Source organism: Entelurus aequoreus, linkage group LG03 (assembly GCF_033978785.1).
Source record: "Entelurus aequoreus isolate RoL-2023_Sb linkage group LG03, RoL_Eaeq_v1.1, whole genome shotgun sequence".
NCBI lineage: Eukaryota > Metazoa > Chordata > Actinopteri > Syngnathiformes > Syngnathidae > Entelurus > Entelurus aequoreus.
Window position 1 is genome coordinate 1,589,086 of NC_084733.1, and position 20,280 is coordinate 1,609,365.

Below are 20,280 nucleotides of genomic sequence, written 5' to 3' on the forward strand. Positions count from 1 at the left end.
AGTGGTTGAGTCCATAATACATTAAGGGGCCTTAGTTGGACATTCACATCTGGACTGGGGTAGCTCTCTCACAAGAGGAAATGAATTCAGACTTTGAAATGCAAAAGTGATAGCTCCATCCTGGAGGAGAGACTCTTTATCTATCTTCACGTCAACTTTTAAGTTACTCACGAACATCTCCTTACATGGTCAGGTTGTACCATCCTAAATTAACACACACCCAGACAGAGGAAGAAGGACTATAAGAAGGTGGTCGGGCTCCTCCAAGATGGGAGTCCTTCATTTCTGACCTGAGCTCCTCCAGGTACTGCAGATCTGTATAATGATGCTTGCTTGTAATAAAGTTAATGTTAAAGTACCACTGATAGTCACATACACACTAGGTGTGGTGAAATTACCCTCTGCATTTGACCGATCCCCTTGTTCCACCCCCTGGGAGGTGAGGGGAGCAGTGAGCAGCAGCTGTGGCCACGCTCGGGGATCATTTTGGTGATTTAACCCTCAATTCCAACCCTTGATGCTGAGTGCCAAGCAGGGAGGTAATGGCTCCCATTTTTATAGTCTTTGGTATGACTCGGCCGGGGTTTGAACTCACGACCTACCAATCTCAGGTTGGACGCTTTAACCACAAGGCCACTGAGCAGGTTTAATAAAGCAACTTTTTGTTCAGCAAAAAAGTTATTCTCTTTTGATCCAGCCGCACTGTCCTGTTGCCCCTCCGCCCGGGAGGGGGTGACAAGACCGGAAATACACATCACAATATTTGTATGACATTAATTCTAGAAAACAACGGTCAATATCTCAGTTGTTGTATATTTTTTGCAGGTTCGCAGTCAGGACACCGCCGCCCCGATCGGAGCCTTCATGTGGCCCCTGCACTGGTCCATGTGGGTGGGCATTTTCGTCACGCTGCACCTCACCGCCCTCTTCCTCACCCTATACGAGTGGAACAGCCCCTTCGGCATGACCCCCCATGGGAGGAACAGGATGCGCATCTTCTCCTATTCCTCCGCCCTCAACCTCTGCTACGCCATACTGTTCGGACGCACCGTCGCCACCAAGGTAACGCCGCTCTCATCTTCTCCATCCATATGTGGTGGGTGTGGAGACGTGATGAAGGTAGAATACGAGGTGTTTCTTCAAAAGCAAGAAAGCCGCGAGGGTGATTGAGAAGAGGATTTAAGAGGGTTTTGCAGCACAGTGAAAAAATACAAAAATGTAAACAGGTGTTGGGTTCAAACACTGATGACATCTAATAATCAGACAAGAAGCAAGGAATCATGCAGAGACAGAGTTCAATTTAGCTCGAGGAGACACGTGTTTTGGGCTGTATTCTAGTTACAGATCCAAATTATGTTCTAAAAATAAAGCCCACAAGCCTCCTCTATTTATTAGGAATGTCCCTATTACATCACTGTCTCTGAGGGAAGGGGGTAATCTCGACAACTCCAGTTAGACACAATATATGATTATACAAAAATGCAAATATGTTGACACTTGGTGCTATCGCCCAGTCTCTGCTTTGTCTGCGTCCCAGTACCCAATGTTCGTTCTTGGGAGTCAGCAGGCCGAGTACTGGTGCTATCGCCCAGTCTCTGCTTTGTCTGCGTCCCGGTACCCAATGTTCGGCCTTAGCAGTCAGCAGGCCGAGTCTGGACACAACACTGATAAAGAGGCTGGCACTCTTTTGGATTGCTAGCTCGGCACAAATACAAAAATACCACTTCAGCATAATTGACAATACTTTACAGCAACGACCCTTAAGCATAAAGTTAGAATGATAACATATACATAATTATTCTAATGTTTCCCTCCTGTTTATCACATAACTTCCCCAGAATCTTCTTATCCCCAATAACTGCTTCTTCTCTGCTACGCCATACTGTTCGGACGCACCGTTGCCACCAAGGTAACGCCGCTCTCATCTTCTCCATCCATATGTGGTGGATGTGGAGACGTGATGAAGGTAGAATACAAGGTGTTTCTTCGAGAGCAAGAAAGCCGCGAGGGTGATTGAGAAGAGGATTTAAGAGGGTTTGCAGCACAATGAAAAAAATACAAAAATGTACCCGGGGAACAAAGAAAATTGATTGTGTGAGAGGTTATGAATGTGAGGCAGCGATTTAGTTGAGAGGCACAGGTGTCTGGACAGAGATTGAAAGAGTTATGACACGATTAGGATGGATGAAGTCAGTTGCAAACAAGAAGAATGTGCAAAGTCGCGAGGAAAGTAACTAGATGGCTGACAGAAAGCAGTCCGAGCCGGGTCGAAGGGTTAATTGTGAAAGCGGAGATGAGGAATGGAGCGGGAACAGGGTGACGTGGTGACGCGTGAGGGCCACGATGGAGGGCCTGGTCACGCTTGTAGGAAGGAGAAATGCTGCTGCAACACTCTGTAATGATTTACTAGCAGCTAGTAAGGCTCCTTGTCTTACTGCCTCTGACAGATTTACAGCCAGAGTGAATAAAACGCCACACTTCCTAAAATTATATGTTTCGGAGTAAAGTCTTTGATTTAAAACTTTACTCTCTTCTGTTCCTCAGAGGACCTCGTTGCAGACTATCAAACAGGAGTCGCAGTAGCACGACCGATTAAGTCGCTGAGCTCTAGGCCCGTGTGACCAATTCCAGTAAGACCAGGTGGACCGGCGCATGATTCGCAGTAATGTGGTTACAGTACCTTCTCCACTTATTGTATGGAACTTTGTGTTGGGACCAAAAAGACAAGGTTGTGGACATAAGCAGCAGAAATTAATTGCCTCTGCGTGGTAACTAAAGAAAAGTAGAGAAAAATCAGGCATGAGCAGGACTGGCTCCTTGCAGAGGGCCTTCTTAACCCTCTCAAATGCCTGCTGGCACTGCTCCGTCCATTGGACCAGATCTGGAGCACCCTTTCGGGTGAGGTCAGTTAGTGGGCTGGTCAGGTCCGCAAACAGGGGGATAAACCTCCGGTAGTAACCTGCCAGACCCAAAAACTGCCTCACCACTTTTTTCGTCTTGGGGTTTGGGCAGGCCGCAATTGCCACAAAAGCCTAAAAACCTACTCAGTAACCTAGTGGTTAGAGTGTCGGTAGGTTGTGAGTTCAAACCCCGGCCGAGTCGTACCAGAGACTATAAAAATGGGAGCCATTACCTCCCTGCTTGGCACTCAGCATCAAGGGTTGGAATTGGGGGTTAAATCACCAAAAATGATTCCCGGGCACGGCCACTGCTGCTGCCCACTGCTCCCCTCACCTTTCAGGGGGTGGAACAAGGGGATGAGTCAAATGCAGAGGACAAATTTCACCACACCTAGTGTGTGTGTGACAATCATTGGTACTTTAACTTGAACTTTAACTTTTCCCGGGGTTGTCTTTAGAGATCATCTATCATCTGTAGAGGACTCCTGCTAACCTCCCTGGTGAGGTTTTCCAGGTTGTCCTTCCAATCCGGAAAAGACTGCCTGGGTAGTAGTTGTGGCTTGGGAATGGGAATGGGTATAGGTACCCTGAGAGTGCTTTGGGGAGGTTGTTCGGGACAGTCAGGTCTTGGCACCCTAGTTTGGTTTACGCTGCTCACCCATGACCCTGTCTGTTGCTTCTACTAACCCACCCATCTTGCTGTCACTCTGCGCTGGGACCGAAAGGACAAGGTCATGGATTCAGGCGGCAGAATTGAATTACCTCAGTATGATTTCTTTGGTCGCCTTACAGATAGGGTGGGGAGCTTGACAATCTGTCATCTGTGGATGACTCTTGGTTTTCAGGTTGTTCTTCCAATTGGGAGACGATTGCCCGGGTAGTACTTCGATTTGTGGGAGAGACGAAGTCTCTCAGCTGGCCTCGGATTGCCTTGAGGAAGTGGATTGGGATGGTCAGGTCTTGGCCCCCTAGACTAGATTAAACTGCTCCCCCATGACCCTAACAGTTACTTGTACCACACATCTACTTTGGGCCGAGACCAAAACAACAAGGCTGTGGACACAAGCGGCAGAAATGACTTGCCTCCGCATGGCTTCTGGGGTCGTCCTTAGAGATCGGGTGAGGATGCTCGGTCAGCTATCACCTGCGGCTAACTCTCGATAATTAATGGGAGTGTTTGGGGTTTAACTAAGACTTGCTGGAAATGGACGGTGTCTATGAGCTGGTTTCAGGATACCTTTGGGAAGTGGCCACAGTTAGAGAGGTCTTGGCATCCTTTGGACTGGCTTTAACACTGCTGCCCCTTGGCCCTGACCCGGATAAGTGAGATGGCCTAATACAGATCTTGCCTTGGCAAACATTTTGTTAAAAACAACACAATGTCAAGAGGTCATTCAGTATCAGACTGCTCATCTTCACAAGTAAAGTTGCGTCAATGTCAGCGGGACCAAGCACGCCATCACAAACAGACAATTATTCCCCGTCCCAGGAGAGAAAAGCGATGCAAATGACTCCGGAACAGGAACAGAACAGAAGTTATTAGGGAGACCTTCCCCCCTTATTGAAAGGTTGCAGGTTTGATCCTGGATGATGAACAGATTTGTGGTCATTAGTGAGCTCGCAACCCGTGAAAATGACCTTGTTGGAAATGGCACATCAGAGCCAAAAACATTTGCTTTCTTAGCGAGGCTACGTTGTTAAAAAGCTGCAGAGGAAGGTTTCTACATCAAATTAGCTCAAATTTTTCGTTAATGGCATCCGACAGTGTTTACCCTCAGTGTCACCTACCAGAAATACACCTGGCTGCTTCAGTCCAAGCATTCTGAGGCCTGAGAAAGTCCAGGTGAAAGGTATGTTTCGACTTTCTTCTCCATTTTAAAGCGACAATGTACTGGAATACGACTTAAAGAAATAACCGTTTTAAATCGTTGTCGTTGTGGCTTGTGCAGCCCTTTGAGACACTCGTGATTTAGGGCTGTGTAGGTACACTTTGATTGATTGATTGATTGAAATCACACTGATGACACATTGTGCCTTGTCTGAGCTCTTTTCCCTCAGTTGTGCATGTTGACATGGAGCAGGTGGTGTCCTGATTCTCCTGTAAGGCTAAAAGAAGGGATAAGTGTATTGTGTACTTCCCATAACTCTTGAAAGCAAGTGTAGCAACAAGCACATAAAAGTGCATCTCATGTGTGCAGGTTGGGTACCTTTCACATTTGAACCGGTAGCCGGGAATCAAAACCACTACTCAACGGTATAAATGTTCCGTACTTTTATGTGCGGTAATAAATTGTGATTGTTTTTTTAATAATTAAATCATTTTTTTATTGGAACATTTAAAAAAGAGCTGACTATGATAACTTCTTCTTAAGTGTCATATATTGGGTTTTTTAATTAAATTTCTGAGTCAATTACTTTGTTGGAATTGAAAATTGCAACACTACCGAGAGGCAGTTTGGCTGGGTCCACTCTCAGTGCTGCTGGAGTGATGGCCAAGTCTTTGGCCAAAGAAACAATATAAATATGAATAATTGGTTCTAGCCTTGACAAAAGTCCCTATTTTATATTATAAAATGCACACTTTTCAATACGATGTGCGTCCACCTTTTGCAGCTAATACAGCTTCAACTCTTCTGGGAAGGCTGTCCACAAGGTTGCGGAGTGTCTTTACAGCAATTTTCCACCATTCTTCCAAAAGCGCATTGGTGAGGTCACACACTGATGTTGGTGGAGAAGGCCTGGCTCTCAGTCTCCGTTCTAATTCATCCCAAAGGTGTTCTATCGGGTTTAAGTCAGGACTCTGTGCAGGCCAGTCAAGTTCATTGTCATCCATGTCTTTATGGACCTTGCACGGTCACGTTGGAAGAGGAAGGGGCCCGCTCCAAACTGTTCCCATAAGGTTGGGAGCATGGAATTGTCCAAAATGTCCTGGAGAATTAAAAGTTCCTTTCACTGGAACTAAGTGAAAAAGTGAAAAACAACCCCACACCGTAATTCCTCCTCCACCGAATTCCACACTCGGCACAATGCGGTCCGAAATGTAGCGTTCTCCTGGCAACCTCCAAAGCCAGACTGGTCCATCAGATTGCCAGATGGAAAAGTGTGATTCATCAGTCCAGAGAAGGCGTCTCCACTGCTCTAGAGTCCAGTGGTGATGTCCTTTACACCACTGCATCCCACGCTTTGCATTGGACTTGGTGATGTATGGCTTAGATGCAGCTGCACGGCCGTGGAAAGCCATTCCGTGAAGCTCTCTGCGTACTGTACGTGGGCTAATTGGAAGGTGACATGAAGTTTGGAGCTCTGTAGGAAGTGACTGTGCAGAAAGTCTTTGCACTATGCTGACCTCTCTGTCAGTTCACCTGGCCTACCACTTGGTGGCTGAGTTGCTGTTTTTCCCAAACTCTTCACTTTTCTTAGAATAAAGTTGACTTTGGAATATTTAGGAGCGAGGAAATTTCAGGACTGGATTTGTTGCACAGGTGGCATCCTATGACAGTTCCATGCTGGAAATCACTTACCCTTGATCACCCCCTGGGAGGTGAGGGGAGCAGTGGGCAGCAGCGTTGGTCACGCCCGGGAATATTTTTTGGTGATGTAACCCTCAATTCCAAGCCTTGATGCTGAGAATGGCTCCCATTTGTATAGTCTTTGGTATGACTCGGCCGGGGGTTTGAACTCCCATATAAATGGCCAGACCTTTTTCTCAAATGATAGCCTCGGAAAATGAAGGGGCCCGCTCCAAGAGTTGGGTTTGGCCCCTTAGTTCCAGTGAAAGGAACTTTGAATGAAGCACCAAACACCAACAAAACCCAACATAAAGGGTGAGGGTTAGGGTTAGGCTGGTGTAACCAGCCGTGACAGATGGAACATTTAAAAGTGTTGGTGTTGTTTACTGGCGTCATATTGCAGTCTAAATGTATCTCTTATGTATGACTGCCATCTACTAGTCACACTTATCATTATACCAGGTACCAAATCAAATTGCTTCGAGGTCGGTAAGCACAACCAGAATTATTCCGTACATTATAGTCCGAAAAATTAATTGTGTGAATGCTCCAACGTTCATGCTCTACCTTCCACATTTTTCACCCCCATTCAAACCATTCCAACTTCAAACTGTTCAGCCTATTCGGGAATCGTAGGTTGCCCTTGACAAATTCCAAAAATTCCCAGATTTCCCAGAATTCCAGGTTTTCCGGGAAGTTTTTCCCATTCAAAATGAATTGGCCATTTTTCAAGCTTCCACCATTTCCACATTTTTCAACTTATTCAAACAATTCCACCTTCAACACATTCCACACTTTTGGAAATGTAAAATACTTTTTTTCCAAGTTCAAAAAAATTCCAGGATTTTCCAGAATTCCTGGTTTTCCAAAGCCCTATTTCCACCCTTTTTTCTGGCAACTACTCCTCCCACCTTTTTCAACCCACTTCAACCGTTCTACCGTCAAAACATTTTTATTAATTAGGACAAAAAACTAAGTTGTTTTTTAAACTGGAAAAATTCCCTGTTTTACCAAAATTCCATAATACCATTTGTCAATTCAACATGTTAGTCCTTCAACATTTCTCAACCGATTTGAAAAATGTAAACACCAACCATTTTAACCCATTCCATTTTTTTTACCATTTCTTAAAAAATTCCAGCTTTTCCCGAAATTCCCCATTTTGTGGGAATCTCCCATTAAAATCAATGTTACATTCTTCAAAGTTCCACAATTCCCAAATTGTTTATCTGATTCAAACCGTTCCAACTTTCCCTTGACAAATTCCAAAAATTCCCAGATTTCCCTGAATTCCAGGTTTTCCGGGACATTTTTCCCATTCAAAATGAATTGGCCATTTTTCAAGCTTCCACCATTTCCACATTTTTCAACTTATTCAAACAATTCCACCTTCAACACATTCCACCCTTTTGGAAATTTAAAATACTTTTTTTCCAAGTTCAAAAAAATTCCAGGATTTTCCAGAATTCCTGGTTTTCCAAAGCCCTATTTCCAGCCTTTTTTCTGGCGACTACTCCTCCCACCTTTTTCAACCCACTTGAACTGTTCTACCGTCAAAACATTTTTATTAATTAGGACAAAAAACTTAGTTGTTTTTTAAACTGGAAAAATTCCCTGTTTTCCCGAAATTCCATAATACCATTTGTCAATTCAACATGTTAGTCCTTCAACATTTCTCAACCGATTTGAAAAATGTAAACACCAACCATTTCAACTCATTCAAAACATTGCATTTTTTTGACCATTTCTTAAAAAATTCCAGCTTTTCCCGAAACTCCCCATTTTTGGGGAATCTCCCATTAAAATCAATGTTACATTCTTAAAAGTTCCACACTTCCCAAATTGTTTATCTGATTCAAACCGTTCCAGCTTTCCCTTGACAAATTCCAAAAATTCCCAGATTTCCCTGAATTCCAGGTTTTCCGGGACATTTTTCCCATTCAAAATGAATTGGCCATTTTTTAAGCTTCCACCATTTCCAAATGTTTCAACTTATTCAAACAATTCCACCTTCAACACATTCCACCCTTTTGGAAATTTAAAATACTTTTTTTCCAAGTTCAAAAAAATTCCCGGATTTTCCAGAATTCCTGGTTTTCCAAAGCCCTATTTCCAGTCTTTTTTCTGGCAACTACTCCTCCCACCTTTTTCAACCCACTTCAATCGTTCTACCGTCAAAACATTTTTATTAATTCGGACAAAAAACTAAGTTGTTTTTTAAACTGGAAAAATTCCCAGTTTTACCAAAATTCCATGATACCATTTGTCAATTCAACATGTTAGTACTTCAATATTTCTCAACCGATTTGAAAAATGTAAACACCAACCATTTCAACTCATTCAAAACATTGCATTTTTTTTTACCATTTCTTTAAAAATTCCAGCTTTTCCCGAAATTCTCAATTTTTTGAGAATCTCCCATTAAAATCAATGTTACATTCTTCAAAGTTCCACAATTCCCAAATTGTTTATCTGATTCAAACCGTTCCAACTTTCCCTTGACAAATTCCAAACATTCCCAGATTTCCCTGAATTCCAGGTTTTCCGGGACGTTTTTTCCCATTCAAAATGAATTGGCCATTTTTCAAGCTTCCACCATTTCCACATTTTTCAACTTATTCAAACAATTCCACCTTCAACACATTCCACCCTTCTGGAATGTGTTGAAGGGTGGAAGCTTGGAAAAATGGCCAATTCATTTTGAATGGGAAAAATGTCCCGGAAAACCTGGAATTCTGGGAAATCTGGGAATTTTTGGAATTTTTCAAGGGAAAGCCTGCAATTCCCGAATAGGCTGAACAGTTTGAAGCTGTAACAGTTTGAATCTGGTGTAAAATGTAGAAGGTGGAGCATGAATGTTGGAGCGTTCACACAATTAAGTTAGTTTTCAGGTGTAACAAACGCGAGCGTTGGGTGTGTTGGGTGTGTTGGGTGTGTTGGGTGTGTTGGATGTGTTGGGTGTGTTGGATGTGTTGGGTGTGTTGGGTGTGTTGGGTGTGATGGGTGTGTTGGATGTGTTGGGTGTGTTGGGTGTGTTGGGTGTGTTGGGTGTGTTGGATGTGTTGGATGTGTTGGGTGTGTTGGGTGTGTTGGATGTGTTGGGTGTGTTGGGTGTGTTGGATGTGTTGGGTGTGTTGGGTGTATTGGGTGTGTTGGATGTGTTGGATGTGTTGGATGTGTTGGGTGTGTTGGGTGTATTGGGTGTGTTGGATGTGTTGGATGTGTTGGATGTGTTGGGTGTGTTGGGTGTGTTGGATGTGTTGGGTGTGTTGGGTGTGTTGGATGTGTTGGGTGTGTTGGGTGTATTGGGTGTGTTGGATGTGTTGGATGTGTTGGATGTGTTGGGTGTGTTGGGTGTGTTGGATGTGTTGGGTGTGTTGGGTGATTTGGATGTGTTGGATGTGTTGGGTGTGTTGGGTGTGTTGGGCGTGTTGAATGTGTTGGATGTGTTGGGTGTGTTGGGTGTGGCCCTCTGGCAAAACAAAAGCAAAAATGCCTTCCTTATACAGTGAAGAAAAGGTGACCTTAGTCTCATGGCTAGAAAAAGAAGAAGGGTGTTTAAGGTGGGACGATGATTAACGTCGGGCAGTTAAGACACCCCCCCCCCCCACCACCACCACACCCCCCTCATCATTCCACCTTGTAATAATTGCTTACGACCTCAGTTTACAGTTAAATGTCGAGCTTTTAAAACATGAGTAAGTCTTTTTGGTGTGAGGTGGATTTTAATTGGTGGAGTAAATTGTTGGAGGTTGGAGGTCCCCCAGGCTGACAATTTCATGGAAAGATGTTTCCGAGGTGCCTCGCAAACATCCACGCTTTGTTGGACTTTTATACGCCACCTCCATTTTTATCCTTTTCAATTACCTTAATTGTGTGATAATGTGCATTTTTTTTCTTCTTTTTGTGTGTAAAGGATGAACAGAATGAAAGGCAGGAAGGATTTCTTTGTTTTGTTTTATTTATTTACTTATTTTTTGGGGGGATATTCGGCTTTTTGAATTAGCGCCGCTCTCCACTTATTACTGCTGACTCTTGTCTTTTCTGGACTTTTGTTTAAAAGTTGACGTCTAAACCATCCAAGTTTCTTCAAATGAAATATTGAGTTGATGGTATTTATGTCTACAAGTTCAAAGGTCAGCTACTGTATTTTTCCGGACGCCTCGGCTTATAAGGCGCACTACCGATGAGCAAGTCTAGTCAGGTCTATTTTCATGCAAAAGTTCAAGTATCACTGATAGTCACACACACACTAGGTGTGGCCAAATTACTCTCTGCATTTGACCCATCACCCTAGATCACCCCCTGGGAGGTGAGGGGAGCAGTGAGCAGCAGTGGTGGCCACGCTCGGGAATCATTTTTGCTGATTCAACCCCCAATTCCAAGCCTTGATGCTGAGTGCCAAGCAGGGAAGTAATGGCTCCCATTTGTATAGTCTTTGGTATGACTCGGCCGGGGTTTGAACTCACAACCTACCCATCTCAGGGCGGACACTCTAACCACTAGGCCACTGAGTAGGCGTACTGGATTATAAGGTGCATTAAAGGTGTCATTTTTTTTTTTGTCTTTCCTAATGTAAAAGACTTCCTTGTGGTCTACATAACATGTAATGCTGGTTATTTGCTCAAAATGTGTCCCGTGACCGGAACTCTCTAATAACTAAAGTTCCTCGGGTGAATAATGTAAAGTCACCACACCGGTATGTTTTAGTGCTTCCATGGTGAGTTTACTGACAGATATAAGTAAGAACTTTACACTACTTTATATTAGAAATGGCAACATGAATGTCACATAACAAGAAGATAGAGGAAAAAAAGTAAGTTATCGGCACGGACTACAAAGGCGGACACGCGCAAATTTCCAAGACTTATGCAGATCCCAAATACAGATCAGCAGGTACCAGAAGGTAAGAAAAGTTGCTTTAGCATAATATTGTGAAACAAAACGCCAGATAATATGTCTTACCTTATACACACAGCATAATAATACTCCTATGTTGCCATCAAGTGGTGTGGCTCCATAGCTTACCAATAATTAATTGACCAATCGCTAAGATAGTCAATAATTAGTTGACTAATCGCTATGATTATTGATGGTTAGTTGACTAGTCGCTAAGATAGTCAATGATAAGTTGACTAATTGCTAAAATATACGATAATTAATCGACCAATCGCTAAGATAGTCAATGATTAGTGAACTAATCGCTCAGATAGTCAATAATTAGTAGACTAATCGCTATGATAGTTGACGATTAGTTGACTAATTGCTAAGATAGTCAACGATTAGTTGAATAATTGCTAAAATAGTCAATAGTTAATTGACCAATCCCTAACATAGTCAATAATTAGTCGACTAATCGCTATGATAGTTGATGATTATTTGACTAATTGCTAAGATAGTCAATGATTAGTTGAATAATTGCTAAAATAGTCAATAATTAATTGACCAATCACTAACATAGTCAATAATTAGTCGACTAATCGCTATGGTAGTTGATGATTAGTTGACTAATCGCTAAAATAATCTGTGATTAGATGACTAATTGCTAAAATAGTCAATATTTAATTGACCACTCGCTAAGACAGTCAATGATTAGTCAACTAATCGCTAAGATAGTCAATAATTAGTCGACTAATCGCTATGATAGTTCATAATTAGTTGACTAATCGCTATGATAGTTGATGATTAGTTGACTAATCGCTAAAATAGTTGATGATTAGTTGACTAAATGCTAAAATAGTCAATAATTAATTGACCAATCGCTAAGATAGTCAATGATTAGTCAACTCATCGCTAAGATAGTCAATAATTAGTCGACTAATCGCTATGGTAGATGATGATTAGTTGACTAATCACTAAAATAATCTGTGATTAGATGACTAATTGCTAAAATAGTCAATATTTAATTGACCACTCGCTAAGACAGTCAATGATTAGTCAACTAATCGCTAAGATAGTCAATAATTAGTCGACTAATCGCTATGATAGTTAATAACTAGTTGACTAATCGCTATGATAGTTGATGATTAGTTGACTAATTGCTAAGATAGTCAATGATTAGTTGAATAATTGATAAAATAGTCAATATTTAATTGACCAATCGCTAAGATAGTCAATCATTAGTCAACGAATCACTAAGATAGTCAATAATTAGTCGAATAATCGCTATGATAGTTAATAATTAGGTGACTGATCGCTATGATCGTTGATGATTAGTCAACTAATCGCTAAGATAGTCAATAATTAGTCGACTAATCGCTATGATAGTTTATCATTAGTTGACTGATTGCTATGATAGTTGATGATTAGTCAACTAATCGCTAAGATAGTCAATAATTAGTCGACTAATCGCTATGATAGTTTATAATTAGTTGACCAATCGCTATGATAGTTGATGATTAGTTGACTAATCGCTAAACTAGTCGATGATTCATTGACTAAATGCTAAAATAGAGAATAATTAATTGACCAATTGCTAAGATAGTCAATGATTAGTCAACTAATTGCTGAGATGGTCAATAATTAGTCAACTAATCGCTATGCTAGTCGATTATTAGTGAAATATGAAAACAGTAGTTGTTTGCTGCCCTAATTTAAAAACATATAAAAGGACATTTTCTGTTGTGACTGCAGATTTTTGCTGGCGTTTTTAATTGACATGGACTACTTCTCCAACTCCACCTCATCAAGAAGAACGTTTGTGAGCTGAAAAGTAACAAACATTGAACGTAAGGGTTCATTAAGCCAGGAAGTGTTTATGGACACTTTGAAGGGTCCTTCCCAAATTCCTCCTACAAACTTTAAAGCTTCCCTTCAGTCAAAATGTCTCATTAAAGTGAAGAATTACGATTCAGGGAGTTTAGTTTGGCTTGAAGGAGTCATATTATTATTGTTGTTCTTCCTACATTTAAAAGACTTCCTTGTGGTCTACAGAACATGTCATGCTGGTTCTTTGCTCAACATTTTGCATGGACTATGTTTTATAGACCATCTTCAAGTCGCTTCAGGATGCGCCGTTTTGTTGGCGGTCTACTTACATGCCTCCACTTCGACAGCGTTTTCTCCCCGTCAGCCATGTCGTAGGTTTTTTTGGCGCTTTTATATGGAGTCTACTGACGGATTTACTGTACTGTAAGTGAGAACTATGCGCTACTTTGTATGACAAATGGCAACAGCGGAGGATGCATGTGCATGTACAAGCCAGTCTGCCTCACAACAACAGGACAGAGTAAAAAGAAGGACCTTACTGACTATAATGTCGGACTACAATGATAGACTTGGGGTAAATCTTTAGCATGTATGGATAGTCCGCTGACGTCCCACTTTGATAAAACGTCACAAATTGGGCACATTCCAAACGGTCATTAGGACCGACGGAATTCGGTCGGTGCTTTTAAAATTACGAATTTTGGTGCCCCTTCCTAGTTTTGCATAATAGGTCCCGTAGGACACCGTAGGAGGATACAGTAGCTCACAGGCATCATAATGTAATCAAAGATCTACACCTGACATCCACTGTAATGATACCAAGTACAGGAGTGTATCTAGTCGATACTATCATGATTACATCCATATTTTTTTGGCATCACAAAATCTTTTGTTTTATACTTTAAATTTGTTTTTATTATGTTTGTAATAGGGCAGCACGGTTGAACAGGGGTTAGTGCATGTGCCTCACAATACAAAGGTCCTGAGTTCAATCCCGGGCGCCCGGAGTTCTGTGTGGAGTTTGCATGTTGTCCCTGTGTGGGTTCCCTCCGGGTAATAATAATAATAATGATAGATTTTATTTGTAAAAAGCACTTTACATTGAGTAAACAACTTCAAAGTGCTACAGTGTATTTAAAAAAAAAAAAAGTTAATAAAAAATAAATAAAAATAAAAACTAGAACAGCCAAATAGCTAAAACTAGTATGCATATATCTAAAAAAGGTTGTTTTTTTTTTTTAAAAGAAGGGTTTTTAAGCCTTTTTTAAAAGCATCCACAGTCTGTGGTGCCCTCAGGTGGTCAGGGAGAGCGTTCCACAGACTGGGAGCGGCGGAGAAGAAACCCCGGTCTCCCATTGTTCGTAGCTTTGTCCTCGGAGGTTGGAGGAGGTTAGCCTGTCCGGAGCCGAGGTGTCGTGTGGAGGATTTGGGGGTGAGTAGTTCTTTGAGGTAGAGGGGGGGCAATTTCCATGGGTACCCCGGCTTCCTCCCACCTTCAAAGACCTGCACCTGGGGATAGGCCCCTCCCACCTCCAAAGACCTGCACCTGGGGATAGGTTGATTGGCAACACTAAATGGTCCCTAGTGTGTGAATGTTGTCCATCTGTCTGTGTTGGCCCTGTGATGAGATGGCGACTTGCCCGAATGCAGCTGAGATAGGCTCCAGCACCCCCCGACCCCCCGCACAAATACTGTACAGCAGTAATCGATACCGATCAAAAAAGAATTTGGTAGTCATTCCTATGCTCACTACACTATGGCACAGATGTCATTGGAACAATCTGGAGGTTCTGCAGTTTTGGTCAGAAACTTGGTGAGACTTCATTTGGTGTCAGCGGTTAAGTATTTAAGTAGAGGCAGACTTATTTCACTGGTTACAAGCAGACGACACACTATTATGTGCACATTACAGGAAGTGAGGTTTTTCAAGAAACGATCAGACTGGAGACCAGTATCAAACTGTCAGCAGTTCATTAGAAACTATACTGGACTCTTCGGTTTGTCATAGAAGACGTTTCGCCGCTCATCCGAGTAGGCTTCATCAGTTCATGCTCATAGACTTAGATTGGTCAGATCTAGTCCAGTGACTGGGGCCAAAGCCCCAAACTTGTCATGATCCGTGGCCCGGATCATGTTTTTGTTATATTCTGTTCGTTTTGGACTCCCTTAGTTCCTGTTTTTGTGCACCCTTGTTTGTTTTCAGTTACCATGGGTGCTTATTGTTTCCACCTGTCTCTGATTGGTGCTCGGGATGCTCACCTGTTTTCCGAGCACTAATCAGAGGGACTATTTAAGCCTGCCTTTGCCGGTCAGTCAGGCTGGCTTCATTCTGTCACGTGCGGGGGGGTCGCAGCTTCAGAATCAGAATCAGAATCAGCTTTATTGTCATTACGCACTTAGACCTATTTTCAAGATGGCGCCGTCGTGTGTGGCTGGCCGTCTACCGCTCTCAGTCTGGTTTCAGTTTTTGTTGATTTTATCCTTCTGCACTAAACAGTCCGAGTCTCTGCTGGTGTATGATCGCCAAGAATTGTTGGTTTTTCGACCACCTATCATAAATAATTGTTCTTTTGATCTTGGTGGTCCAAATGTTTTGCCCCCGTTGCTGTCAGGAATACCAGCTCACCTCTTCCGGGTTCCAGCCCTGAGCTTTCCGCGGAAGCGTCGCCGCGGCACCCGTAGTGGCCGCCGGGTAAAGCAGAGAGTGCTGTTGGCGTGCTCTTCCAGCGCTGCCCGGACGGGAAATGGATTAAGCGGTTCCCTTGTTGCTTGCTGGCCCTCCGTGGATCCATCGGGTTACCCTGTACCGAAAATCGGCCCCGATGAGAGACCCGGGACGCGCCGCGCCCGCACCTGCTCAGCCCGGTGCCGCCAACACGGGGTGAATCCCTCCAATTTAAAGTTGTTGTGCCGGGATTCACGGTATGCTGCGACGCCGGTCTCATCTCCTGCCAGAATTGGTCTGGTAAACCCCAGATCAGTGGCGAACAAAACGTTTCCACTCAGGGATTTCTTCGAGTCACGCTGTCTGGACTTCATGTGCATAACGGAGACGTGGCTCGGTACCGGTGAGTCCAGCGTTTTCTCCGAACTTCTGCCGGCAGACTGTTGCTATTTTAACTCTCCCCGTGCATCAGGCCGTGGAGGAGGAACGGTGACACTTTATAAAAATGACTATAAATGTAAGCAATGCTTTCCTTCGTCATTTTTTGCCACATAAATAAAGTTGGTATGGTATGGTATGGTACGCAGGGTAACGAGATTGAGGCCATTCCATACAGTGCGATAAAACAAGTGTACACTCTATACAGAAGGTGAAATGAGTATGTAGATGAATATCTACATGAAACAGGGTGGTTGGTGGAATGGGTTATCGCACCGAAGAGAAGGCAGTTATGAGGGTCAATGGGGAAGTCTGTTCAGGGTGGTTATGGCCCTGGGGAAGAAGCTGTTTTTTAGCCTGTTCGTCCTGGTTTTAATGCACCTGTAGCGCTTCCCAGAGGGCAGCAGGTGGAGCAGGTCAGAGCCAGGGTGGGTGCTGTCCTTGATGATGGCACTGGCTCTGTTGAGGCAGCGGGAGGTGTAGATGTCCATCAGGGAGGGGAGAGGGCGGCCGATGATCTTTTGAGCCGTCTTGACCACCCTTTGCAGCCTCTCCCTGTCTGCTGCAGTGCAGCTGCCGTACCATACTGTAACACAGTAGGTCAGCAGGCTCTCGATGGACGAGTGGTAGAAGGTCAGCAGCAGGTCAGGCTTCAGGTTGTACTTCCCGAGGACTCTCGGGAAGTGTAGCCGCTGCGAGGGTCGTTCCCCCGGGATGAAAACGAACCACTACGGACAGGACGTGATTTATTCTCAAAAACTCGAACAAGTGTCAAAACAGGAAACAAGCCGACGGAACAACGTGCCGATCGCACTCGAAGCTAAGGCTACCACTTAGCATAGGCAAAAGACAAGGAATACTCACGTAACTCGTTGCATGAAGCAAACACTGAAGCCAGGCTGACTGACCGGCAAAGGCAGGCTTAAATAGTCCACGCCCCGCGACCCCGAAAGGGACAAGCGGTAGAAAATGGATGGATGGAAGGTCCCCATTCCTTACAGTGTCTTTTTTGTCCTCCTCTCCAGAGCCCCAAGTGTTGGACGGGTCGCTTCCTGATGAACCTCTGGGCCATCTTCTGCCTCCTGGTGCTCTCCAGCTACACGGCCAACCTGGCAGCCGTCATGGTGGGCGAGAAGACCTTCGAGCAGGTCTCAGGAATCCATGACGACAAGGTCAGACTCGGCGCGTCCGTGCAAACACGCACACGCCGCAGATGAATGTGCAAGGACGTGCTAATGATTAAGGCAGAATGGTTAGTGAGGGATTGTCATGTTGATATCCCTAACCGGGGGATTTCCAGCTCTCGTGTGTTTGATGTGAGCTCCGTGATTAACCATGTCCTCCGCGTCTCCTCGCCACTTTGCTAACCACTTCCTGCCTCTCCCGCTCTGTCAGCTGCACCATCCCTCGCTGGGCTTCCGATTTGGCACGGTGAGGGAGAGCAGCGCCGAGGATTACATGAAGAAGAGCTTCCCCGAGATGCACGACTACATGCGGCGCTTCAACCAGCCCACCACCCCCGACGGCGTGCACATGTTGAAGTAAGGCCAACGCCGACACGCGGCAGCCGGTACTCGCCTCTGGCCACAACATTAGGGACCCCTATCCCCCGTGACATCCAAGACAAAGCACTTCATTTGGACCAAAGTCATGTTGTTATTTTTTAATCAACCTATATCATTTAAAAAAATATATATATATATATATATATATATATATATATATATATATATATATATATATATATATATATATATATATATATATATATATATATATATATATATATATATATATATAGGGATATATGTCCGATAATGGCTTTTTGCTGATATCCGATATTCCGATATTGTCCAACTCTTTAATTACCGATACCGATATCAACCGATATATGCAGTCGTGGAATTAACACATTATTATGCCTAATTTGGAAAACCATGTATGGTGAAGATAAGGTACTTTTTAAAAAAAATAATAAAATAAGATAACTAAATTAAAAACATTTTCTTGAATAAAAAAGAAAGTAAAACAATATAAAAACAGTTATATAGAAACTAGTAATTAATGAAAATGAGTAAAATTATCTGTTAAAGGTTAGTACTATTAGTGGAGCAGCAGCACGCACAATCATGTGTGCTTACGGACTGTATCCCTTGCAGACTGTATTGATATATATTGATATATAATGTAGGAACCAGAATATTGATAACAGAAAGAAATGGGGGGAGGGAGGTTTTTTGGGTTGGTGCACTAATTGTAAGTGTATCTTGTGTTTTTTATGTTGATTTAATAAAAAAAAACAAACAAAAAAAAAAAAAACGATACATATAATAAAAAAAACGATACCGATAATTTCCGATATTACATTTTAACGAATTTATCGGCCGATAATACCGGCAGGCTGATATTATCGGACATCCCTAATATATATATATATATAGAGAGAGATATATAGAGATATATATACACATATATATATATATATATATATATATATATATATATATATATATATATATATATATATATATATATATATATATATATATATATATATATATATATATATATATATATATATATATATATCTATATATATATATATCTATATATATATATATATATATATATATATATATATATATATATATATATATATATATATATATATATATATATATATATATATATATATATATATATATATATATATATATATATGTACTATAATTGAATAAATTAAGCAGAATTTGGTTCCGTGAAAAAAAGATTGAAGGATGTCTCACTAATGATATGCAACAGGGGTGTCCAAACTTTTTCCACTGAGGGCCGTACACGGAAAAATGTAATCAAGCGGGGGCCATTTTGATATTTTTTTATTTTCAAACCTTAACAAAATATATGGATTTTTTTTTTTTTTTTTTTTTAACCTTTAGGGCTCCCGGGGACCATAAAGGGTCTCAGTCATTAAACTGTTAAAAATAAGTCAAATTATTATTTTTTTATTATTATTTAACGCTTACAGTAAATCTCTATATCAACTCGAGGTTGATATAAAGTAAAAAAAAAAAAAGGTTTTCGGTCAAAGACAACTTTTTTTTTATAGTAAAACTGAAATATGCAGTATTTAGTAATTAGAGCCTTAAAAGATCAATAATGCAGGACACCATTGATTTTAAGTATTTAATATTTTTGAGTAATCACAGTGAAAAGTTAAATAAAATCCTACTAAATATATTTGGGATCCAAAAGGTCCCCCACTCATAAAGTGATACATTTTTATTAATTTTGTTTTACTTTTAACACTTAAATTACGAGATCAACTTCAGATATATCTGTCCATTTTACGTTTGAACTATTATTTTGTTTGTTTTATGCTCTTTTGCCAAATAAAACTTTGATGTTTTTATATGGCAACCACACAATATATGCAATATTTTTTTTGCTATATAAAAAATGACGTAAAATAACGCAGTAACCATACTTGCCAACCCTCCCGTTTTTACCGGGGGACTCCCGGTATTCAGCGCCTCTCCCAATAACCTCCCGGCAGAAATGTTCTCCCGACAAACCGGAGCTGGAGGCCACTCCCCCTCAAGCTTAATGCGGACCTGAGTGGGGACAGCCTGTTCTCACGTCCGCTTTCCCACAATATAAACAGCTTGCCTGCCCAATGACGTCATAACTGTAGAATGATCGAGGGCGAGTTCTCGGTTTCTTATTTGGGTTTATTGTTAGGCAGTCCTCCCAGCGCGGTAACAACACACAAGTTTTTCTCTTCTTTTTTTCGGTTGAATTTTGAATTTTAAAGAGTCAAAATTGAAGATAAACTATGTTTCAAAATTAAATTTTCATTTTTTTCGTGTTTTCTCCTCTTTTAAACCGTTCAATTAAGTGTAAATATCATTAATTATTAATAATAACAGAGTTAAAGGTAAATTGAGCAAATTGGCTATTTCTGGCAATTTATTTAAGTGTGTATCAACCTGGTAGCCCTTCGCATTAATCACTACCCAAGAAGTAGCTCTTGCTTTCAAAAAGGTTGGTGACCCCTGGTCTA

At 41.9% G+C, this 20,280-nt stretch overlaps 1 protein-coding gene across 1 annotated transcript in view; it reads left to right on the forward strand.

Annotated features, from left to right (window-relative positions):
• Positions 1-20,280, forward strand: part of grin3ba (glutamate receptor, ionotropic, N-methyl-D-aspartate 3Ba) — a 346,977-nt gene that overhangs the window by 255,206 nt on the left and 71,491 nt on the right. Inside the window, exons 5-7 of the mRNA XM_062040942.1 lie at positions 826-1,062; positions 17,246-17,392; positions 17,616-17,761. Coding sequence (XP_061896926.1) covers positions 826-1,062; positions 17,246-17,392; positions 17,616-17,761 — 530 coding nt within the window. The remainder of the gene's footprint in view (positions 1-825; positions 1,063-17,245; positions 17,393-17,615; positions 17,762-20,280) is intronic.